Raw genomic sequence first — 26,940 nt, 5'->3', positions numbered from 1 at the left:
TTGTGATGGTCTCAGGTTGATCTGCATTTTATGAAGAAGATCCCTCCAGGTGCTGAGGCTTCAAACATCTTGGTGGGAGAGTTGGAGTTCCTGGAGAGAACTGTAGTCGCCTTTGTCAGGTTGTCTCCAGCTGTCCTGCTCCAAGGCCTGGCTGAAGTTCCAATCCCAAGCAGGTAAAAGTATCCAAGCATTTTTTTTTTTTATTGTGGATTAATTTATTTTAGGAAATGGTAATAGTTTATTGCATTTTCCAATAGATCCTTGACTAGAAATGAATGTATTATCCATAGACTTGCTGTCTCTTGCTTATAAACATGGGGGAGTGCTTTAAGAAGTACTCTACCCTCTCCTTCTCCTTCTGAAACTTGCTATTTCATTTTTGGCATGCTCCTCATCTGTAGACTCCAGGTCTGTTTTACATCATTTCAAAGATTATATTGAACTATGTGTTCATACCAGACAAGATCATGGAAAGACAGCTACATTGGATTATGCCTTCAACATCTCTGGCAATGGCTGGGTTATGGTCAAATGTTTCATGCTTCAATCCTAGCACATTTGGTCTTTCATTCCCAGACTTTGAAGAATCATTGGTAGTCATCCAATCAATGAAAGTGGTTGATTCTGGTCAAAAGACCAAGTTTAACTTGGTTACCTGGACACATTTCTATTTAATGATGCATTAAACCTAATAGGTAAAGGTAATAAAAACTGAATTCTATTATTATTGGTTCCTGCTTTATAGGCATAATGATGATCATGGATAAAACTTTGAGAAAACAAAAAGTAGAATATTGACTTTAGCATGTTATTACTGCTTTGTCTAGGAATCTTGTTTCCTTCCCTGCGTCCTTTTGACCTGATTCCTATGCACACCTGGAATTGTCTAGCCATGGCAGAGCCTGTCTTCTTGGGGAAATTGAAAGAGTTGAGCAGTCTAGCTGCTGTGGCAAGTGGTTTTTGAGAATATTTTTTCCTTGTATGAACCTCTGACTATAACTCAAAATATAGCACAAATCACTCCACTACTTGGTTACAGACAAGATATTCAAGAAGTGGGGAATAGTAGTAGGAGAAGCCTCATTCCATGAGGACACTTTTGGTAAGGCCTCTGTAAGATATTCAGTTGGAACCATTATCTACTTGATCTTAGAGTGAAACTTAGTTTTATGGTTATAGAAGTAAGCTTCCATTTACCCCATTTGAAAGACTCTGATACACATATTAGCTTTCAATAGAAAATGGGGAGGTAAAGTGATGTTATTAAAATAGTATATAATTGTGTGAATAAGGCCATATTTTTCTATATGTAAACTACATAGTATTATGAGTTTCTGGATGCCAGACACTGGTGGTGCACACCTGTTGTAGAATTTTACTTTAACTAGGCAAAGACGTGTTACATTTGTTTATGCTGTGGTGTGCTAAATTTGTTTATACTGCATTTGTTTAATCATGTAAAGATGTGTTGGTGCCTAAAGCACCTGATTGGTCTAATAAAATGCTGAACAGCCAATAGCTAGGCAGGAGAGGGGTAGGTGGGGCTGCCAGGGAGAAAGAATAAATAGGAGAGGAATCAAGACTTGGAAAAAGAGTGAGAAGAGAGGAGGAGAGGAGAGGAGAGAAAGAGGAATGGGCCTGGAGTTAGAAGCCATGCAACTGCCAGCCAGCAAACACAAGAAGTACTGAAAATAAGATATACAGAAGGAATGAAAAAGTAAAATGCCCAGGCATAAGATAGAAACAGGTCCATTTAAGTTAAGAGCTAGCCAAAAACGAGCCTATTCTAGGCCAAGCATTCAAAATTAATAACAAGTCTTCATGTCATTGGTGGAAGCTGGTTGTTGGCCAAATAAAAGAAAGCCTGACAGACATACCTTTAATCTTAGTACTTGAGAGGCAGAGGCAAGAGGATCTCTGTGAGTTCAAGGCCAGCCTGGTCTAGAGAGAGTTCCAGGACAGCCAGGGTAACACAGAAAAACCCTGTCTCAAAAAAAAAAAAAAAAAAAAAAAAAAAAAAAAAAAAAAAAAAAAAATAGAGTTTCTGAAAATCTGGGATTCTGACTTCATGTGTCATGTTTTCTAATTGTAGAGATACTGTAGCCGTTTCAAATTTCTGTTCAGTTGGATATTCAAATTTCACCACTGAGGAAGGTATTCTGTAACCTATGAATAAATAGCTGTTTATGACTTGACAGTTTATGTCTTTCAAAGAAAATAAAAATTCCCAATATAGTATAGCCATAATCGTCTTATATACCCTTACTTTGAAAAGTGTCAGGCTTTTTTCAGCAAAGTATATATGGAGACAATTAACAAAAAAATTGGGGGCACAATAGAACTACTGTATAGGGACAGATTCAAAGGACTGGGCTATTTAGTAAAGGTGAAAATGGAAGAATATTAGACAAATATAATAAAGAAAGCTATTTATGAACCCCAATTATCCTCTCTTAGGAAGAAAAAAGAGAATGCTATGACTATAAAGGCAACACATAGTAGATAAGTCAGAAAAATAATCTTTTAGGGCTTTATAAAGAGCACATGCAGTAGCAACTTTAAAATAGCAAGCTACTCACAGGTTAGAAATTTTCTCAGAAGTATTATAGTTGATACAGCTTCTGCCACCACATTCAACTATTCTTGGTTTTATATATTAACTGTGCACGCACACACGGGGAGAGAGGGAGTCTAATTTGATTTGGATTCAATTATAATTGATAGAAAATTAACATTACATATAACCTCAGATTAACTCATAGATGCTTCATCTAAAATTATGTAATCTCTACAGCTTACAGTTAAGCAAAGCATAGAATTATATTAACTAAGAACTACGTCTGATAAAGTCATCCTTAATAATGTAAACCATTTAACACATGAACACACAGAATACTACTGCAAAATACAGGGTACTCTTAATTTTCACACCTTTTTCTTTTCTTCTGCCCAACTGATTTTTGAGTCCCAGAAGTTTTTGTGCTCAATAAGAATGTGTGTACAGTGACTGGATGTTAATAATGTGTTCTTTCTTAATGTATAATACTATAGTGCCCCTCTTACGCTTGAATGGTCATGTTGTATACTTGTGAACTTTTCTGCTTCCTATTCAGAAAGATTTAATTTTCTTATCATCCTCTTCTAAGGACATAAAATTTTTACAGTTCCTAGTCATAAATGCATGGGCTGTGTAGACAGCTAAATGCAGAAAACCTGGGGTTAAAAACAACCCAGTATTCTCATTGCTTGATGATATTATACCAAGTCTCAACCACAAAACATTTCAAAATCATAATTAACTGTCAGAACTTACTCAAATATTTCATATCAAACTACTCCATTTAAGTGATTCCATATGGATGGGTGATTCTGCTCTACTAAGTTTATTGTTACATTTCTAGCTTGAGTTTCTTCTTAATTACAGATTTCTCTTCATTCTTCTGGGACCTCTGGGAAAAGGTCAACAATACCATGAGATTGGCAGATCGATTGCAACCTTAATGACTGATGAGGTATTTATGTGTGTTTCTAAGGAATATTTTCCTCACAAGATATATCTAGGTTTGGAGGTCCTTTTATGATAGCTTTCTGGGGATCATATTTCTCTGTGTTAAATCCTGTTCTCCCAAGTTTTCACTACCAACCTTCCTTGAGAAAAATTTTCCAAAAGGATAAATTAAAGCCATGAATTATAATTTGGAGAGGTTACATGGTCATAAAAAGAATTAAACACTTATATTGTATTTTCAACAGTACATATGCCAACATTGTAAGCACTGCTTATATATTAATATCATAGAAAATTTGTTTGGGACAAAAATTATTTTGCTGTCTAAAGAAAAAGTAGTAGTGACACCAAAAGCTGAGAAAACTCTACAAGCTCTCTACAGTTGCCTATCTACCTTCTATCTATCTGTCTGTCTGTCTGTCTGTCTGTCTGTCTGTCTGTCTATCTATCTATCTATCTAGCTAGCTAGCTAGCTAGCTATCTGTCTAGGTCTGTATATCCATGTTACTAACTGATCTTAAAACCATTAATGGAGTAGATGGATTTTAAGGGGCTACTGATCTCTGTCAGACAAATATATTTGTTTTAAAGGAAAAACACCTGTGTGGTTCTATTTTGAATTATAAATGTGTTCATTTGCTTCTCAGAGAGATTGAAAAAGTAAGATCTTAAAATTTGAACTCATGAAACCTCAACAATATCATTGCTCAAACAAGATGTGAACAAGAACACCAGTAGATATGCTAACATGAAAGAAGGTACTTGGGGTCCTATCCCTTGACAAAGAACTACGGGTAACTAACAACCACTGACAGAGTTAGTCTTCCTCGGCTGACCTTAGCTATCCCAATACCAAGTAGTCAGCCCCGAAAATATACACACAAGCAACACTAACTAGATTTGGCAGACTCTGTTAATATATTTATTCATTTATATATGTAATAACAATAATCTTTAAGAAGAAGCCTTGAATTTAAAAGGGAGCATGTAGAAGGAGTTGGATGGAGGAGATGCAGGATTGTTCATTTATTCAGGTTTGTTTATATGTGAACTACAAATCAGCACTTGTTCAGGTGGTAGATAAAATATGGACAAAAGCTTTTCTACTCATTGACCAAATAGTTGAAGGACAGAGCGACAAAGTATTTAAATGTTCAATTCATGGAAATAAATACTAGGGAAGAAATCCCAAGAGCAGGAAAGGGAGATAGAGAAGGCATGAGGAGCTTCCTAAGCTAAAGGGAGGACTTTCTGAGCCAACAATAAACAATGGCAAGCGTTTTGAGATGTGAGTGCCTGGATCTCTTGGGACATTTAGAACAAAAGAGCTTAGCAGGAATGAGGCCAAAGAGATAATTACAATCAGGTAATTGGACATTGGTTTATCACAAAAGAACTTAGAATGACTTGGGAAACCAGTAGAAGAGTTTCAGTAGGGAACTGAACCCCAAAGTCATCCTTAAATCATCTTTAACTCCTCCATTTCACATCCACATCCAATCCATAAGCAAGCCTTTCAGATTCTGATGATATATGTCTCACTTTCTACATAGTTTGTGTCTTGTTTTCCCATGATCTAGCTTTTGAAAGGTCTCCACCATTTCATGAGTCTGTTGTAGAAACTATCTTACTTCTTTTGCTTTGTTTTATTTTTCATTGGTTATAGCAATGCCTCTTCTGCTCAAAACCCTCAAATGGCCTCCTATTGCATTCAGAGTTTTGACCAATTGTGGTTTTCTATAGTGGTCTCCTACTGAAAAGAGAAAAAACAAAAAAAAAAAAAAAAAAAAAAAAAAAAAAACTTCCTTAGGTGAGAGTTACACATATCTGTGGATATAAGATAGATAGAATTAGAAATTATACTGGTTTAGTAAAGTAGCAATAGTGTGTTCTCTTCACTAGCCCTGGCTGGTTGGCTAGGTTCCCAGCAAAAGTCATGATTTCCCTTCTGTTGGTCAGAAGCTTAAATCCAGCAATAAAATATGAATGGTACTGTTGCACCCTTAGTGTTATCAGGCCATGCTGTGTGTTGTTGTGGGTCATAGAATTTGCAGCTGGTTAGCAATATTGGTTGCTTTTCCTCCGTTAGTCACATGTTGGTGCTATCAAAGCTTGTCTTCAGGAAGGAGGCTTTCAGATCAGATTCAGCTCAGGATATCTGGTTCTTTTATCTGAAGTGCATGTTATCTTAATAAATGGGGATTTATCTTCAGTCTTTGGGAGGCAACCAAGAGCAACAGCAATACTTCATATTGTTTATGGAGTCTCTCGGACTTCCCGACTAACAACACAAATGGGTGTTTCTCATGCCTGGTACTGGGGTTATGGTGAGGTAATCTATGGTTCCAGGGGTATTGTTGTCAACCCAAATGGGATCATTTCATTTGAAATGTATACATATAGAGTTGTCTGTGTTGCATATAACATTAACAAAAAATATGTTTCCTAATGCACTTTCAGAACCTTCTTAGCATTATTTTACTCTCCCCCCTCCTTCTGTGGTGACTCCTTTCTCCCATCCTAACTAAATTCTGTCATAGATATTTTGCCCATTTTCCTCTTATGAGTCAGTTGCTCAGATTAAGTTTCTATTATTCATAATAAATGAGTGAATGCTACATTAATGCCACTGCCACCACCTCCTCTGCCACCACTGCAGCCACCACCAACACTGGGCCCTTACAGGTTCGTAAAACTTAGTAAAACCATCACCACCTAGTGTAGGCCCCATGTTCAGGTCATAAATAGTTAGTTTAAATGCACTCCATATTATTGTTCATGTGTATGTGTGTGGCAGTTGTTTATGTACTTATCTATTTTTTTTTTTTTTTTACTTTAGTCATACTCCTTTAATCTCAGCACTGCAGATGCTGAAGTAGGAAGATATCTGAGTTCTAGGCTAGCCTGGTCTACAGAGTGACTTCCATGACAGCCAGAGGAACATAGAGAAACTCTATCTTAGAGGAGAAAAATATTATTTGGGCACCTAAGAGTACTATCTGCTCTTTCAGAGGATCTGGGTTCAATTCCCAGAACTCACCTGGCAACACACAACTGTCTGTAGTCCTAGGGGATCAGACACCCTTTCCCAGACATACACACAAGCAAAACACCAATGAACATGAAAATTAATTGTTATTTATTTTGATTTTGTTTTTTAATTAATTTTTATTGAAATTAAAAATAATCTTATTTTACATACCAATCCTAGCTCTCTTTCCCTCCTATCCTCCCCTTCCCCTCATTAATGCCCCATTCTATCCCCCATCTACTTTTCAGGGTGGGCGAGGCCTCCAATGGGGGATCATCAAAGTTTGTCACATCATTTGGGGCAGGACCTAGGCTCTCTTCCATGTGTTTAGGCTAAAAGAGTATCTCTCCATAGAGAACAGGTTCCCAAAGCCTGGTTCCACAGCCAGAGGCCCCATAGACAGCCCAGGCTCCATAGACAGCCCAGGCCTCCCCAACTGACATCCACATTCAGGGGGCTTGGTTCAGTCTCATACTGGTTCCCTAGCTGTCAGTTTGGGGTCCTTGAGCTCCCACTTGCTCAGGTCGGCTGTTTCTGTGACTTTACCCAACATGGTCTTAACCCCTTTGCTTATCACTCCTCCCTCTCTACAAGTGGGCCCCAGGAGTACAGCTCAGTGCTTAGCTTTTTCTGATTCCATCAACTACTGGATGAAGGCTCTAGGATGACATTTAAGGTAGTCATCAATCTCATTATAGGAGAAGGGCATTTAAGGTAGCCTCTCCACTATTGCTTAGATTCCCAGTCGGCATAATCCTTATAGATCTCTGGATATTTCACAGACCTTGAAAGAGCAATACCCAACTTTATATGGAAAAACAAAAATCCAGGATCCAAAAAACTCTGTATAATAAAGGAACTTCTGGAGGCATAACCATCCCTGACTTCAAGTTCTACTATAGAGCTATAGTAATGAAAATAGCTTGGTATTGGCACAAAAATAGACAGGTACACCAATTGAATCAAGTTGAAAGTCCTGATATTGACCCACATACCTATAAAAACCTTGTTTTTGATAAAGAATCTAAAATTATACAATGGCAAAAAGAAAGCATCTTCAACAAATGGTGCTAGCATAACTGGATATTGGTATGTAGAAGACTGCAGATAGATCCATATCTATCACCATGCATAAAACTTAAGTCCAAATGAATCAAAGACCTCAACATAAATTCAGTCATACTGAACCTCCTAGAAGAGAAAGTTGGAAGTACCTTTGAATCCATTGTCATAGGAGACCACTTCCTGAAATAAGTTATTTTAAAAAAAATTGTTAAAAGCAAAGCAAAATTCAAAACAAAACAACTAAACAAAACCTGCATTGAGCCCAATAAAACCTATGGTTCTCCAAAAAAAAAAAAAGTTTCTATAATTGAATATTTTATCCAGTAATTAGGTCTCTATTATTTAATATAATTATTTTACTTATATTTGACTTACAAAACCCTATAAGAGAACAATATGAATCTTAAAATCAGTGATTTAAAAAATACATGTAGCTATTTTCCCTCATCAAAGATGCTTTTGCAGTAGATGGAGACTATTACAGAGATCCACACCTGATCTGGTTATAAGGCAGAAAATAAATGACTGTGGAGGACACAACTACAATGTAACCCAAACCCTAAAGTTCAGGGAAGACCATGGAAGAAAGGGTTGAAAGATTAGCTATCTAGTCTCAGGTTTTTGGCCACGCAAGCAGTGTCAGGAATGGATTCCATCCTGTGCATGGAGTGGGCCTTAAGTCAAATCAGTTATTTGTGAATTACTCCCTCAAGCATTGTGCCATCATTGTCCTAGCATATCTTTCAGGTAAGACACTGTTGTAGATCAAAAGGTTTGTGGCCCAGTTGGTGTTTACTTTTCTCTTTTGGTGGCATTCAGGATACCTTCCTGTACCAAAGGTGCTAGCACTAGGTGTGAAGGCTATGTAGGAAACAGCGCAACTTCTCCATGTTCAATGAAATTATGTATGTGTTGCCTTCAGTAATATCAGTTAAGTTGCCTTGACATCAGTTTGTGGAGAGAAAACTATCTTAGAAATAGACTGGGTTATGTGGGGATTCCCATATGACCTTTTGGGCCAACAACTCAATTAGATGTACCAGTCCCAGGACTGAGAGCTTCATTTGGTAACAAATAACTGGTTGGGCTCTGTCTCACCCATTATTTAGTGATTTCATTTAGATCACCTTCATATGTGCATATATTTTAGGAAGTTTCTACTGTATTAGGTCTTCATACTATCCATCAAATGGCCCTCAATTTTGGCAGTCACTTTACATACTCACCCTTGTTGTCCTCTTCTTCTTCCTCCCCACTTGATCCTCCCATTCTAGTTCCCCAATCCATCCATCCTAGATGGATCCCATCCTAGGAAGATCTATCTGCACTACCCCCCCCCCCAGTCCCTTAACCTAACCTCTGTGGTGGTTCTATGGGTTGTAGCTTATTTATCATTGAGTTAACAGCTGATATCCACAAATAAGCACATACAAATCATGTTTGTACTTCTGGGCCTGAGACACCTTACTCAGAATTATATTTTTTCTAGTTACATCCATTAATCTGCAAATTTCATGATTTCAGTTTTTAATACTCCATTTGTAAAGGAAATGTGTCACATTTTCTTTGTTCATTCTTCTTTCTTTATGGGACATCTAGTTTGTTTCCAATTCATGTATTATGAGTAGAGCAGCAATGAACATGCCTGAGCAAGTGTCCTCATAGTAGGATGAAGACCGTTTGGGTATATGACCAAGAGTGTTAACAACTGTATCTGAGGGACATCAATTCCTATATTACCTAGTGACCACCATGTGGACTTCAATAGTTCCTATGCAAGTTTGCACTCCCACCAGAAAAACAGAAATGTTTCCCTTTCTCCACATCCTTTCCAGCATGAGCTGTCCCTTGTTTTACTGATCTTAACCATTCTCATAGGTGTACGATGAAATTTCAAAGTAGTTTTGATTTACATTTCCCTAATGACTAAGGATGTTAAACATTTAAGTGTTTCTCAGCCATTTGAATTTCCTCTATTGAGAATTCTCAGTTTAGATCTGTACCCCAATTTTAAATTGGTTTTTCTTGATATCTAGTTTTTTGGGGGTTCTTTTAATATTTTGGATATTAGCCCTCTATTTGATGTGTAGTTGGTGAAAATGTTTTCCCGTTCTGCAGGCTGTTGCTTTGCCTAATTGACAGTATCCTTTGCCTTACAGAAGCATTTCAGTCACATGAGGTCCCATTTACTAATTATTGATCTTAGTGTCTGTACTACTGGTATTCAGTTCAGAAAGTCTTATCCTGTGCTGTTGAGTTCAAGGCTATTCCCCACTTTTTCTTCTAATGAGTTCAGTGTTAAGAATGCTATCTTTTTCCACTGTGTAATTCTTGATTCTTTATATATATACATACACACACATATATACAGAAATGTACAATACACATACATATACAGAAATATATGTATGTCCATAGACATATTGATTTATGTCTGAGTCTTCAATTTGATTTCATTGGCCAAAATATCTGTTTTGACCAATGGTTTTTTAATGATAGTTCTGTAATATACTTTGAAATTGGAGATGATGGTGTCCACAACCACCGCCCCCCCACACACACACACAATTCTTTGATCAGTCAGGATTGTTTTAGCTATTCCGGGTGTTTGTGTTTACACATATATGAAGCCAAAATTTTTCTTTCATTTTTGTCTGTGAATAATTGTGTTGTAATTTTGATAGGCATTGCATTGATTATGTATATTGTATTTGGTAGGAAGGACATTTTTATTATATTAATTCTACTAATATTTTAATAGGTTATTATGTGCTGCTGCTTTTCTCCTGTAGGTATTTCATGATGTTGCTTACAAGGCTAAAGACCGCAATGACTTGGTGTCAGGGATTGATGAGTTTCTGGACCAAGTTACGGTTCTCCCTCCTGGAGAATGGGACCCAAGTATCCGGATAGAACCTCCAAAAAATGTTCCTTCCCAGGTAGGTGTATTCCAAAACATTTTTTAAAAATTCTAACACTTTGGTTTCCTTTAAATTCAGGTCCCGAAATAATGCAATGCTTCATAAAGTATCAAATGATGTAACCTATTCCAAGAAAGCAAAAATATGAATTTACAAAATGTTCTTGTTAAGACCTAACACATTGAGAAATTTGGCATTTTGATCATGAGTCACAGACCCAACATAACAGATATTACATTGGGGAAATACTAAGTGGAATAACAGCATATAACATGACCTGAGATAAAGCTCATTATTTTAAGTGCTTTGGAAGTTGATGAAGATTAGGAAAATTAAAAAGAGGACTAATCATGTTTTGTACAAACTCCCTATTACTGCTAATTACAATAGAAATTGGGGAAAATTTTTCATCATGATTATGTTTGTATCCTTTCATGTATGGAATAATTTTTTAAATTCTGCCTATGCAAATCAAATGTGTATTTTACCTATTCTATATTACAGAAGGAAATAATAAAGACTGTTGTTCATGTTTAGGGCATTGTCTTATCTCAGGCATGACTGTTGAAAATGATGGCCAAATGTCTGTAGTCCCATTTTCATGTTGCCTCTTTGTTCCTTTGGGATCTGCCTCCCACATTCTTTCAGTTCCTTTTGGCCCTTGGTCCTGCAGAATCCAGCCTTGTCTGACTCTGGTGTTCTGACTGAGCTGAGATATGGGTCTACTGACCCATTCCTGGACTTAGATTTTCAGGTCAGTTAGAAGTGGGCACACTGAGGCCCGGTGATTGTGGCATACTTCTTTAATCCCAGTACTTGGAAGGCAGAGGCAGTCCAATCTCTGTAAATTTGAGACCAGCCTGATCTACAGAGTGAGTTCCAGGATAGGCTCCAAAACTACACAGAGAATCCCTGCCAAAAAAAAAAAGTGTGCAAACTGGCAAGTATATATATTACTTAACCATGAGTATATTAAAGAAAAAAAGGTCATGTCAACTCCTCTGTCAGCTTAAAAATATAATATTAATATTTGAAATCATTCTATCATTACTAAAGTCTATTTACTTTTCTTAACAATTACCATTTTGTAGTTGATTACTGAAACCATGCAATTTAACTTCTTCTGCTATTAAAGTAAAAACAATGGCTTAGATAGTGATTGTAAAGGCTTTCTTATTTCTCTACACATACATGTCTCTGTACTGATGATATTAGAAATGGCAATGTGACAGTTTCTAAAATAATAGAAAAGTTCTAATTAATGATATTTAGATACATTTAATGAAACTATTAAGATATTGAAAGTGAGACTTTGTAACTCACTCTAACACCAATTAATCTTGAAAAGTTAAAAGTACATTAATGTTGAGGAATGGTGTTTTTGAGGCAAGGTGAATGGTTGGAAATCTGTATTTCCTATTGTTTTTTTATGAGAATATGTGAATTAAAAAATTCCAGGTATTGGGAGATAGTAATATAATGAACATTGAATTAGGGATTCTAGTATCTAGGTTCTGCCTTTGTGTGTTTGTTTGACCTTGAATAATATTTTATCCAATCAGTACTGATGCTTTGTTTCAGAACTGCTCAATAGAATTTCTCCAATAAAGGAAGAATTCTATGGTGATGCTCCCTAGTCACCCAGCTACTATTAAATGCTAGTAATGTGGATCCTGCAGTTAACAAATTGAGTTTTTATTTTAGTTAACTTAAACTTGTATAGACACATGGATAAAGGCTATAATATTAGATAGCAAGATTTTATCCATTGAATATGAATTATATATACATGGTACACTTCATTATAACATTAATATTTTAAAACTCAATGCTATGTTTAAATACTAGATCATATGAGCTGTTTTCGTTTATTAAGGAACCAAAATGAATTAGCATATATTATACATCCTGAATTCGCACTCATTTAAATAATGTTAACCTCATCAAATAATTTCTGTGCTTTTCATTCTTTTGAAATGAACAGATGACAGCATTTTAATGCATTTCCTTTCAGTTAAAAAAAAGAAAACAACCTGTCATCTCAAGAGATCAGCCTGAAATTCTTCTTTTTCCTCAAATGTCAGTCACTTTCTTATGTGTTCCTCCATCTTTTTTATTCTCTTCATGTCAGGTACTTGGTTGTCAAAATCACAACTCCATGAGGATTCAGATTTTACTATGTACCCACACTGTTGTTACCAAAGCAGAAGGGGAAACTACGACTTCATTGACTAGCATCCCATAACTTAATGATCATGGGACTCCAGTGAGCCCTTCATGCTACATGGTGACCATCCCATTCTTCTCAAGGCCAGTCATTGTTTTGAAGTGACCATTGCACACTTGTGCTCCATTTTTTATCATACCCTCTGTGCCTCTTAATGCTACATGTTTACTGTCCCTCAGTTTTATTAACATTTTGAAACACTCAAAAAGACTTCCACAGATTCTGACCAGCTCATTCATTTGTCAGTGCAGCCTTCCCTACGTCGCTTCTGATGAAAGTTAACATTCCAGTGTGCACCACATCCCCTCTCTGTGGTCCCCTCAAGGACTTTGCTCTGTTAAAACTCCATCTCTCATCATTATATCAGTCCATTGTGTTATATCATTTTGTTAGTATACTTTTAAGTCATAATCTTGAAATAACTGCTTTGTCATCATTACTTGTCAGTTGTATACTTTGTTTTCCTTTGCTGTAGAATGTTGTAGAGAAGTTCTCTATACTATATGTCTCTACCACTTTTTCTCTGCTTCTTATTAAATACCTGTCCTCCCCACTTTAATCCCCTCAACTAATTATTGCCATCAGTGCCATCCACAATGAATAAAAATCATGGTAACTTATTGATCTATATTGCACTTAGAGAAGGAATAGCAACATTTGATAGAATTGGTGATGCCCTTATCTTTAGTGTACTTTCTTTACTTAGTTCAACAATTGTCTCTTGGTGTTTCTGCAGTCTCCAGGGTCAGCCCCTTATCAGTTTTTTTTCTTCTGGTTCTTCCACCTCTCTCTGATTTCCTTATATTGAAACTATCATGTAGACCATGACCTATGTTCTCTCTAGTCACATTTTCTGCTATCTACATTCATGTTCTTAGTAATATCTATCATCCATTCTTAGAATTTAAACCTTTTCTAAACTGAACTCACATGTTAGTCATCTTCCTAGCTTGTGTATCCACTTGAATATTTGATAGCTATTTAAACTGAACATTTTGAAAATTTAAAGCAAATTGTATGTGGTCTTGCTTCTTTATCTTTATCTTTGTAATTCCAATTTTAAGACAAGCAACATATGATATGTTTCCTCCAAAGTTTTCCTCAAAATCAATTATGATTGTATCTTCCAAATTTAGTTAATAATTAAATATATCCTTATAATTGATCAGGCCCAAGTAATCCATTATTTCATCTTATAACTTATATCTAGTCTTCCAGAGAATTCTGTTGGCTTTACTTTCAATGTTTATCATTATTTGTGTTTATTTCTCACTGTGACCACCCTGATTCAACTTTCCATCACCTTTCTCATGGATAGTTCTGTAACTGGGTGCTGTGTCCTGTGTCCTAGAGTCTCTTTCCAACATCATAGTCAAAGTAATTCCCAGTTATCTTATATCATTTCTTTCTTCAAAACCTTGGAAATATTTTTTTCATTTCATGGAGAATAAAAGCCAGATAGGTGTACTGGCTTATTAAGTCTCTATACTATCATCTCTCCCCACTTTTCTATGACTTTATCTCTACTATTTCTTACTTCCTGGTGTTCTTCAAACCTTCCAGGCATTCTGATCCTAAAGACTATAGCACTCTCTGGTCTTCCTTCCTTGGTATCCTCCAATTATTTAGCATGCCTATTTCTCTTACTTCCCTCGAGTTTTCTCAAGTGGCACTTTCCATGAGACCTATTCAAAAACTCAGTTTATAATTGCCACTCTTGCCTTCCCTCCCAGTCACCTCAGACACCTTGTATTCCATGCAAAAGTTTCCTTTTCCATAGATTTCCTTCTTTTTAAAATACTGTAGAATTAAATATTTAATTTTTAAAATTTCTTTCCTATGAGAATGTATGCACTACAAGCCTAATTCATCTACTGGTGTACTTTAGGGGTCTTTCACACATATTAAAAAAAATACATGTGTTTCACAACTACAACAGGTTCTGTTTCTTAAGACTACTTATTGATATTATTTATGCACCTTACATTTTTCAATGCATTTTACTCCTTGAGAAAACATGTGCTTTAGAATGGTTAATATCTTAATTATCTATTTTATCAGCATATGGCTCTTTACATTTGTAAAGTAAAAGTTAAATTATCCTAGGAGGATTATTTCCACAAATGGCCACTTGTTTTCTGAGAGCTTTAGAAGCTGTGACATGTTTCCCTAGGTAATTGTAAATAATGATGGCCACCCTTAAATCATGTTATGAATATTTTATATTTATCTGTGAAAATAAACCTCTCATAGGTTGAAATATAGCTTCTCTTTTATCTTTAAACTTTAGTGAGTCTTTACATATACCTCTAGGAATTGTATAAATATTAAATAAGAAGCTTTCCTATATTATGCTTAATACAAAAACACATTTTCTCATGTGTGAAATGTGTCATTCTATCTAAATGTCCCATTGTGCATAAGGTAAACTAACATATCAATTTTGTGCTTCACAATCATACTAATTCTAGTTTGGAATGACAGTTGTAAGGAGTAATGTTTTTTCCCCCGCAGCCATATTTGTCCCGCTGCTGCGCCAGCCCCAATTTACACACAGAGACTCTGTATTTGATATAATGCTGTTGGCCAGGTACTAGTTTCTTATCGGCTAGCTCTGTCTTAAGTATTATCCCATTTCTGTTGATCTATGTATTTCCACGTGGTCTCATGTTAACGGGAAATGGGGCAGGCGTCTTGTCTCCCCAGTCTCTCCATCTTGATTCCCCCTTTCTACTTCCTCCTTGTCTCCTAATCCCTCCTCTCTTGCTTTCCTATTGGCCAACAGTGCTCTATTCATTACCCAGTATGAGAAATATATTTACAGAATGACATCTCCCATCAGACAGTCAAGTAAAAATTTTAATTACACAACGTAAAAAATTCTTTATCATTCCTTAAGTACTTTTAAAATACATTGATGTTATCTAAGATGACCAGAGGTGGAATTTTAGGGAGATTTTCTGATTTGTTTATTTCAAACGCCTCTGTCAGTGACAAAAGTAAGTGGAATTAATCTGAGGGAAAAGAACCCTTGCATAAACCTCAGTTAATTGTCATTGGTTCAAATAAAAGCTTCCTTTTGTAATAGAATTGCATCTGAGTCATGAAGACTTAATAGCATAACATATTCCTTTCTAGAAAGACATGATCTAGAGTGGAAAAAGACAATAGTACTTAAAAATAGTAACATGGTAGATACTTTTTCTTCTCTTTCTTTTATGATAGAAATGAATTCAGGGGCTTAAACATGATAGACAAATGACATTCCAGTGAGCTGTGTGTATCCTAGCCCTAGAACACTAATATTTTCTGTATACTATTGCAACTGTAGTATCTATATTGATGTTTGGCACAAAATTGTGCACCTCAAAACTGGTAGGTGTATGAATTAAGAAATGCCATCACTCATCTAGTTAATTCATAAATAGGTACTGTTGTCATCCCCAGTGATGAGGGATGGATTTTCATAGGTTAAGCAGCCACTAAGTCACAGAACCTGTGGACTTATCTTTTTTACACATGGCTTTACTGAGAAAAAAAAATTGTCATTAAGGTCTGACATTACAACAAAATATACGTCAACAAAAACTTTTTTGCAGGAGAAGAGGAAAATTCCTGCTGTACCAAATGGAACAGCAGCTCATGGTGAGGCCGAGCCACATGGAGGACACAGTGGACCTGAGCTCCAGCGAACTGGAAGGTTAGTGCAAACAACTTGTATGGGACTTAAGTGGTGTGTCATTCTTATCGGTCAGGAATTGTTGTTTCTAGATCTAATTTACTTTATACTTTTAATAGCTACTCTTTGAGAGTGAAATGCCAATTAATTTGATTTCTCTGAAGTGAATAATGATTGTCACTACTGTTAAAATAGAGCAGCGGCTACACCATTCCATCTTATCTTAGTCTTTCATTTTATGAAGCATAAAATATATTCAGAGTCTTAGAATGAATCTAAGGAAACTGTCAGTTGATGCTTCCAAAACAGCATGTTGAAAGCCTCAAGTTCAAGATGGAATTAAAACTAAATACCAAGAATTAAGTCCTGTAGACCTTACCTCATTAAATGCTAGTAGGATGTATATAATGGTATTTTTATTATTATGCCTGTGATGTGAAAGAGCTATATGATTTATTTTTCTAATCACACACCTTTGAAGAGATGAAAGCTTCAATTTATTTCATAAAATGTTTTTTATGGGTTTTTGACAGCTTGTCTTTCTTCAAGCAATGTGTGAGGAGAAAATCAGAAACCCTTGGGTGGATGTCTCTTCAGGGAACTTGTGTGGACAGCCTCCCTATAATTAAAGACAATTGCCAAGGCTTTGTAGGAATGGCGGCCCTACCCTTGGGCCGTTTTCTATACTGCTTGCAGTATGCCCACTGAGATGATGTTCCCGTCCCTGACAACTCTGCATTTTAATTCTGTGTTTTCCCTTTATCATTGTTTGTCTCTGAGGAAATATGTCCGTTAGCATCTTCCTTGGCTTCATACCTATTTTTAGATGGTTCAAGTTTTTCCTTTTCTTTTCACTGGAAGCCTTGTTATTCATTCTGTTTGCTTTCATACTTTCAAATACAGTCTTTTTATTTTTGGTGGTGGTATATTCTTTTTTCTTTTTCTCTCAGGTGTAACATGCCACATAGCTTAGATTTTTTTCGAGTTCACTTTCCTTACTGCTTCCTAAATCCTCCCAGGTCAACAATATCCGGTATCTTCGCTTCTCCAGAGTTCTTCCACAGATTCTGTTGCTGACATGACTTGAAGTATCCATTACTCATCTGCTCTCCTGGAGATGCTGGTGCACATCTGGGCTGCTCTTGCACTTTCTTCTGTAACGAACTCCCACTTCTGGATATAGATTTTTACCAATAAAAGCACATTTATTAATTACATAACTATATAATAACTACTCAGACTAATGTATGATCTAATAAGTGATTAATTACAAAGCATTGGTCTAATATAAAATGCTATCAAAACTATAAATATTAATTACCAATTAATAGTTCATAACTATCTCGAATTATTTTTAGAACTAGGTAGGATATAAATCATAAATGAATGCTAGTAGAATAAATCTACTTTGAGCTCTGACTTAGACAGGGTAGCATTATTCAGAAATAGAAACTATTCAGCATTAACACGAGTATGTTTTACCAAACACAGAGTGATCTATGAAGAGTTTTTATACCTATAAGGTCCACATGTTCTCTGTAAGTGCCTCTGAGTTTCAAATGTCCTTTTGTCTCAAAATTCTATTCTTCTCATCCTTTCTGGTTAAATAAACAGTAATTGTCACACTCACAAACCATTATATAATTACAAATAGACAATTGTTATGTCTCCATAAGGTCAGGGGAATTTAAAAATAGTATTGAAGAGCTGATGAGATGGCTCCGTGCCGAGCCCAGAACCCACATAGTACAAGGAGAAAACTGACTCCCTCGGGTTGTCCTCTGACAACTCACAGGCACACACATAAATAAATAAATGAAAAAAAATACGTTGATTGTAATTTCAAGGTCAAGTATAACTTGGTTCTTAAGAAAACAATTATTTTTGAGACAACACTGTAAAAGTACACTTATTTGTAAAAGTACACATAAGAAAACAAACATTTAATTTTTATGATTCAAGAACATTCAGCATAGCGTCTGAATTCAGGAGCCTCCAGAGTTTGCTTTATTACCTCTTTCTGAGACAAAGTCTTGCTTTATGTTTCAGATTGGCCTCAAATTCACAACCCTTCTGCCTCCTGCCTCTGGAGTGCTGGCCTTTTTGTCATGTACCACCCTGTCCAGCTTTAAAATATTTGTTTTTAATCATTGACCTTCGTATAGGAACCATATTGCTGTCTTACTCTACAATCACATCTTTATTCCATGAAATAAAATGAAATTTTAATATCATATATTAAATTTTAATGTTATCAAATATTCAAATGATGATAATACCTACTTATTAATGTTCTCATTCCTAATACACTAAAGAACGTTGGTGCTCAGATGTTAAGCATCAGTTTACAATTTAAAATTCCTGAACCAAAACCAAAACTCATTGAAGTATTTGAAGGATTTTTCTTTATCATATTAGGAATAAGTGAATTATTTCCAGGAAAGGCCATTGTAACTGATAGGTATTAGAATGTGTGTTGGAAATAGTAGATCAAAATAAAATTTATCTGGTTTTATTATATTAGGTTAACTTCTCAGTTTCCTAAAACTGAAAACAACCTCAGAGTCTGTCTATTGAATGTTGCTATCCACATGCCTGTTTAGTTGTCCTCTTAAACAAGGTTTTGTTGAGAGACCTTGATGTGGGCAGAGGGAATAGGGGACTGGAGTCCTGACTGAACACGGCTTTATTCCCTTTAAGGTGATGTTTGCTACCAATATTCACACAGACCAGTTGTCTCTCTGTCTCATTTTCTGCCATGCTAAATTAAGTGAAAAGTATTAGAAAATACTTCCAAGGTTGACAGTGAAGGCCTGAGTTTAGATGGTGTGTGTTAATGAAGAAATGACACAGACATTGAAATAACCTACAAATCTCATTATTTAAAATTTGATTGATGAATCTTATTTGAGATATTGGATGAATCCCTGCATCTTATTTTAGAAACTCTGGTGATTTTCTAGTTGTAGGAACACTATTTGGGGTATTGTAGTAGTGCAAAACTATTCCTGTAGGTCATTATGATGCAGTGTGGTAGTCTAACATGGGTCTCATCTGTGCTGGTGGAAAATATTACTGTGACCAGGCAACAGAACAAATGCACAATGTAAGTTTTTATCTTTTGGTTTCACTGTTGTGTTTTCCCCCATGTCTTAGGATTTTTGGGGGACTTATATTAGATATCAAAAGGAAAGCTCCATTCTTCTGGAGTGACTTCAGAGATGCTTTCAGCCTGCAATGTTTAGCATCTTTCCTGTTTCTCTACTGTGCGTGCATGTCTCCTGTCATCACGTTTGGAGGACTGTTGGGAGAAGCAACTGAAGGTCGTATAGTATGTATTGTGCTTTTCTCTGAACTTTGAACCTTAATGTGAATTTGGGATTTTGAAGAGAGATTTGGTACATGGTCCAGCCTATAAACCTCCTATGAATTTCCTGGATGGCTAGTGGAGCTGGTGATCTGGGAATAAAATGTCTAGGAAATACTTATTTTGAGTCTTATACAAGGCTATGGCCTGATTCCATGTCCCTTGATCTAAAATTCTACATCAGTTTCAGGTTTGGTCCATTTTTCAAAAGCCTGATACATGCTTCTTTTCAGACATTGACTCTGAAAAATATTTAAATGTTTAATAAAACAATAAAAAGTGAAATAAGGAGGCATAGATTATACTTTCCAGTTGCCGTCATTAATTCTCTACCCTACATGCCATTTTCTCAGCCTTATTTCTAATATTCTGCCTGGGGTTGCTAGACAATGTGGTAAAGGGTAGAACTACAAACCAGCATATTTGAAATGTTTGTGCCTATCACGATAATTGCCTGTTTAGCTTAGGTAATGGATCCATCTACATTTTCTTTCACAGAGTGCAATCGAATCACTCTTTGGAGCATCTATGACCGGGATAGCCTATTCTCTTTTTGGTGGACAGCCCCTTACCATATTAGGCAGTACAGGACCTGTTTTGGTGTTTGAAAAGATTTTGTTTAAATTTTGCAAGTAAGTACTGTTACTCTTGTCTATTATATGCTTTTTTTATTGCTGTTTTTCTTCATCCAACATCAGTTTTGGAGATCTTTGGGGAGAAATGAGACTGACTAGTATGATTCATGTTGTCATTTTTGTCTCTCAATGGAAATGAAGGAAAAGTTAAAAGATTTCTGCATATATAATACATGTAATATTTATAAGAAACAAGATTCCACCTTAAGCGCCAAGAAACCTCCATTAGTTTGTCCCCTTAGATTTCTCTATAGACAAAGTCTTGCACTTAGCGACCCATGGGATGTAAAGTTACTGTCACTTCCTGAATTAATCTTATTTCCACTTATTTCAGTGATAGAAAGCTGCAAAATGACCTTCTTCCCACACTTCTGTATTTCTCCTAGGGAATATGGGCTGTCATACTTGTCTTTACGAGCCAGTATTGGGCTTTGGACTGCAACCCTGTGTATCATCCTTGTGGCCACCGATGCGAGTTCCCTTGTCTGCTATATCACTCGCTTTACTGAAGAAGCTTTTGCTTCACTCATTTGCATCATTTTTATCTATGAAGCCCTAGAGAAGTTGTTTGAACTCAGTGAAGCCTATCCAATCAATATGCACAATGACTTGGAGCTGCTGACACAGTACTCGTAAGTCTGATTTCCGCTCTTGGCTGCCAGGCTTTTCCTTTCACAAACATTGCTGTTGTTCAGGAAATATGATGGCCTTGCTCAGCATAGAGTGTGCCTTAAATTGACTCATGACCTACATCCTGACTTTTAGAGCAGAATAGAATTTTAAGTCATCTAATCAGCCACACATCTGATTCTTGGGTTCTTGTTATAGCATCTCTGCCAAGAACATTGTTTTAAAGCTCTGACTGTCAAGTGTTTCATAAAATAAACACATAATTAACCAAGTCAATATAAATACAGATTGGTTTTGTTTTTCCAAACTGTATGGTTTTGCTCTTCTTTAAAGTTCAGATTTAAAGTAACTAAGTGAAAGAAACTCTTCGATTCAAAGTTGCACTAGTTTGATGTTTGAAATTGCCATTAAAGATGGATGAAAACCAGCAAGCAAACTTAAGGTTGTATTTTGCTTTTGGATGCTTGTGATAAAAAATATTAAAGTATTAATTGCTGAAGGAGATATAAGGTTCAAGACTGAGGAGGAATTTGAGCTCTAACACTGAACTCATAGAGTAGCTGTGATCATTAAATACTACTTTTTTAAACTTTAGGAATTTTTTTGTTCCACTTATATATGGAATTTCACAAAGCAAATGTTTGAAGTGATGTGCTCCTCATCAGACCCTTTAACCTCTATTCTAGCCACCAGGAATGCTCATAGCTGTAGCTCATATACTGTAAATATTTCTTAATTGCTGGAAATTCAATGTCAAAATTATATAATAGTTTAATGTTATAATTTTTAAAGAATGAGATAATGATTCAATGTTAAAAACCAATATTGTTCTGAGTATTTAACATTTTTTGGTCTTTGAAAAGAGCTTAAAACAAATTATCTGTATTTGGAAGCAAGAAAATTCAAGATTTACATGTAGAATAATTTTCCAAATAAAAATGATATTGATAGTATTGAGAATAAGGCCATGAAGGAAATAGGTTGATGTCCTGGACACCAGGAAGAGGCAGATAAAAGATTAATTTGGTCAGAATCAGATGTAATACAGGCACATGCTAGCATTACTTTGATCGATTGATCGATCAATTGATTGATTGATTGATTGACTGGCACATTGCTACAATGCACAAGTGACAATCAGGGAACAACTTGGAAGTGTCTTTTATCTCTTTCTGCACACTGAACTCAGGTTGTCGGACTTGGTATAAGAACCTTTACCTGCTGAACCATGCCAGTAGCCACTATTATGTTTATTAAAAAGAAAGTGGAACTGAATTTGATTATCTTTGTTAGGATACATAATTATTTATGGTTGTAGTCTCAAGCCAGTAATAATGTTAGTCACTATACTAGAAACTAGTGTAACTATAGTAAATGATACTCTGAGCTCAAAGACCTTATTATATATGACAGAACATGGAGAGACAAAATAATAAGATGAGTGCTATGTTGAGATATTGGTACAGAATGTTAAGGTGCCACATTAGATGAGTTTCTCACTTTGTTGTGAACTTTGAGAAAGGTATTGAGAAGAAGGACAGGAATGTTGTTCACATAAAAGACATCATGCTGGAGTTTCACTATGCTTTGAAACATTCGCTTGAAATCAATTTGATAGTGGTAAAGCCAGAAATACCACCTGAATCTTACTAATTTGGTACATTCTTCCTGTGTTTCTAGTCAATATTTAAAATATGTGGCAGGGTAACATCTTATTTCACTGACTTTCTCCCATTTAAACTTTCAACAGAACTAATTTTTGAACCCATATATATGTGTGTGTATATACATATACATATGTATATATTTACATATTGACACATAATTATATATAGCCATATATATACGTATACATATACACACATACATAAATATATATATTCATTCTATGTTAAGATCCTTATAGTGTGTCAAATTTACTCAAAACTGCAGTCAGGATATATTATATGAGAGAAGAATAAATAAAAAAAGGTTAAAGACAGCAACTTGGAAAGTATAGTTTTAATTTAGCTTTAGTCTACATATATATGACAGACTTTGAAGACTACCCATGGAAGGCCTTACCCTTCCTGAGGAGCAGAAAAGGAATGGGGATTAGTGGAGACATGGGAGGAGGGGAGGGAGAGGGAACTGGGACTAACATGTAAAACAAGTTTGTTTCTAATTTAAATTAAAAATAAAACAAACAAACAAAAACCCCTAAGTGTGCACCATGTGCTGCTCTCTATGCCCATTGCTGCACATACCTCTTCACCAGAGTTAGGTAAGTAGAAAGGCTGATTCGGCATGACAGTGAAGTTTTCTGTCAGTGGTACCTGAGGTGAACATTATAGAAACTGAATGACAATCTCCTTGGTACAGTACTGACTCACTACCATGAGTTCTTATTTGTTTTTACATTGTGGTTGCTTGCCAAATAAGCACATCCACTTAATCAGCTCTAAACTCTGTCATAATTAGTGTTATGAATTGAACAGATTTTTTTTCTATGAACACATGGATTTTCTCAGGTATTGTCATGACTTGATTTCTGTAGAAACAGAATCAACCATTTTTGTTTTAAATCATATGCTTTTAGTTATCTGTGCTAAAGAAATTTTTAAAGCAATAGCTTTAACAATAGCTAAGAACAGCCTTTTTATTAAAGTAATGTTTGTGTAATCTGTCTGCTTCGTGAAGTCCTTATGACACTGTGGTTATTTTCTTAGTCCTGGCACTATGACCATTAGTTTATTTATACTAATGCTCACCTAAAGTTTTCTGCATTAGATATTGCTGGCTTCATGCTTTCACAAGTTTCATTTAAAAAGTTCCTAGAAAATGTTATGGCCTGGACACACTATATCTGAGATTGTGATTTTTGCAAACTGAATATTCCTGTAATTGCATATATGTTACAGTATATATGCCATATGTTGTGTTCAGGAAGAAGATATTGGAAAAATGCCAGCATCCTTAGGTTCTACACTTCAGATATACTTTGTATTTGGACCTTCTATATACAAATTTCCCTATAGTGTACCAACCTAATAACAAAATGTTCTTGATTTAAATTAACAATAACAAAAAATCCGTGGCTTTTCTGGCATCTTAACCTCACAATGTGGTAAAATGTAGACCTTGCATTTGAAAATATACACTTCCCTTTTATTGTGCCAAGAGCAATTGTCAAGATAATTTATTTAGTATATTTTATTTTATACCAGATGATCAAACTGAATATGTCACATTAGCAATAAGTAATCAGTTTGAAGGATTCATTTTCCCTGGTAGCTTTGACTTTAAGGAATGGCAAAAATAAAATGTTACACTTGTGTAAAATGAAATATTTCTTCAGTATGTAGTATGGTTCTCAAGGATGACTACCAAAAGAATAAGAATGTATGTATATAACAAGAAGGGAGAAAGGAATCCCCATGGGTAAGGAAAGTAACTAGCCAGAGGGTGCTGGCAGTGGGAGAGGACACATGAGAACAGTGTATGGCACCTGTGTAGAAAATGCTTAGTCAAAGCCATTACTTTGTATACTAACCTAATAAAAATCTAATTTTTAAAAAAGTCATACACTATACTTTGCAAATATATGAGTTAAAGCAAAATTCAGTATCTATTAACTAAGTTTCTCATATATATGTAGACTAAAGTTAAATTAAAACTATACTTTCCAACTTGCTTTCTTTAACCTTTTTTTATTTATTCTTCTCTCATATAATATATCCTGACTGCAGTTTTGAGTAAATTTGACACACTATAAGGATCTTAACATAGAATGAATATATATATTTATGTATGTGTGTATATGTATATATATGGCTATATAATTATGTGTCAATATATACATATGTATATGTATACACACACATATATATGGGTTCAAAAATTAGTTCTGTTGAAAGTTTAAATGGGAGAAAGTCAGTGAAATAAGATGTTACCCTGCCACATAATTTTAAATATTGACTAGAAACACAGGAAGAAGGTGAAGGAAGTTTTCATAGATCGCTTACTAATTAGAACTCACTAGTCATGCAATAACAAATGAGATTTAAGGAGACTGTATTCTGACTTTTATCTATGTAGCACTGAATGTATTTATCCATAATTAGTAATATCATTTTAAGAATATCTTTATGTGCTTTCTTTGAACATCCTTGTTTCTATCCACTAGACTATTGTCTACAATGGCAGGGTCAGGATGGTTGAGCACAATTTTGTTGCTACTGTGTCTTCAAAGAACTTGGCACATATTGTTTAAATGTGTTTTTATATGTACTCATTTCCCCCTCTAACTCTCTCAAACCTCCCCAATGCCGCCTCTTCCCAATTACCCATCCTATTTTTCTTTTAATAACCCACAGAATCCAGTTGGTGCTACTCCTAAAACTGTTGTGCAATGTTGACATAAATTCTAAATTGTGTGTCATCTTGCAAAGAAACAAATACACATGTAGGCACTCCATAAAATACCAACAAATGAGCTATCAGTAAATGAATCATGTGGGCTTGAAGAGAAGGCTCAGTGGTTAGGAGCACTTGTGCTTGCAGAGGACCTGGATTCAGGTCCCAACTTCCACATAGTAGCCCACAACCAAAAATATCCCTCCGGTTCCAGGAGATCCAGTGTCCTCTTCTGACTTCCATGAACACAGACAACACAAGTGATGCACATGCAGATATGCAGGCAAACCACTTAAACATAAAATAACATACATTTTTCAAAAGTAATCACCTACCCTTGATTCTTATCAGACACTTTCTGTCTTTGTTTTTTTGCTCTTGATTTTGAACTCAACTGGTGTGTGTGTGTGTGTGTGTTTTATAATTTTTGTATTTAAATTTGAAATAAGCTTGGTTTACATGTCAATCCCAGTGCCCACACCCTCCTGTTCTCCCCTGTTCCCCCCAACAACCCCTATCCCATCCCCTTTCTGCTCCCCAGGGAGCATGAGGCCTTCCATAGGGAGTCTTCAAAGTCTGTCATATCATTTGGAGAAGAGCCCAGGACCTTCCCCATGTGTATTGGCTGAGGGAGTATCCCTCTATGTGGAATGGGCTCCCAAAGTCCATTTATACCCTAGGGATAAATACTGATCCAGAGTCCCCATAGACTGCCCAGTCCTCCCAACTGACACCACATTCAGGGAATCTGGGTCAGTCCTATGCTGGTTTCTCAGCTATAAGACTGGGTCCATGAGCTCCTCCTTGTTCAAGTCAGCAGTTTCTGTGGGTTTCTCCAGCCTAGTCTTGACCCCTTTGCTCATCACTCCTTCCTCTCTGCAAATGGATTCCAGGAGTTTGGCTCAGTGTTTAGCTGTGTGTGTCAGCTTCTGCTTCTATCAACTACTCAATTGTTTTTAAAACTGACATATACATATTTTTGTCATGTAATATTTGTACACATACGTACATTGTATACTGTTCAAATCTGTGTAAAATTATTTACTCAGAATTGTTTCTTTATGGTGGAAACACACTGATTCTTTCTAGCTTTTGTTTTTTTTTTTAAAGAACAATAGTTTATCATTATCTACATTATCATTATCTACTGTACAGCAGAACAGCATAACTTCTTGCTTTTATGTGACAATAACTTATTAATAGTCATGAAGCTTTTCCCTATCCCCTGCTCTCCTGTTCTCCCCCAGACTCTGTTAGCAACATTCTGCTCTCAGCCTCTATGAAGTTAACATTTTTAATTCCATATGAGTGCAGCCATGTGGTGGTTTTCTTCTTGTTCTTGGTTCATTTCACTTAACACAATGACCATCTATGTTCATACAGATGATAAATTATATGCCATTTATAGAGAAATTGTATCATATATATATATATGCAACATATACATATAAGCATATGCATTTACATGTATATAAATTTTTC

At 35.7% G+C, this 26,940-nt stretch overlaps 1 protein-coding gene across 1 annotated transcript in view; it reads left to right on the top strand.

Moving 5' to 3' along the window:
* Positions 1-26,940, top strand: part of Slc4a10 (solute carrier family 4 member 10) — a 246,997-nt gene that overhangs the window by 169,593 nt on the left and 50,464 nt on the right. The window contains exons 9-15 of the mRNA XM_051184581.1: positions 16-173; positions 3,425-3,512; positions 10,397-10,543; positions 16,352-16,452; positions 19,588-19,762; positions 20,297-20,430; positions 20,820-21,065. Of these exons, the coding sequence (XP_051040538.1) occupies positions 16-173; positions 3,425-3,512; positions 10,397-10,543; positions 16,352-16,452; positions 19,588-19,762; positions 20,297-20,430; positions 20,820-21,065 (1,049 nt within the window). The remainder of the gene's footprint in view (positions 1-15; positions 174-3,424; positions 3,513-10,396; positions 10,544-16,351; positions 16,453-19,587; positions 19,763-20,296; positions 20,431-20,819; positions 21,066-26,940) is intronic.

Source organism: Phodopus roborovskii, unplaced genomic scaffold (assembly GCF_943737965.1).
Source record: "Phodopus roborovskii unplaced genomic scaffold, PHOROB, whole genome shotgun sequence".
NCBI classification, from domain to species: Eukaryota; Metazoa; Chordata; class Mammalia; order Rodentia; family Cricetidae; genus Phodopus; species Phodopus roborovskii.
Note: the sequence above shows the minus strand (reverse complement) of the source record. Positions and strands in the feature narration are given on the sequence as shown.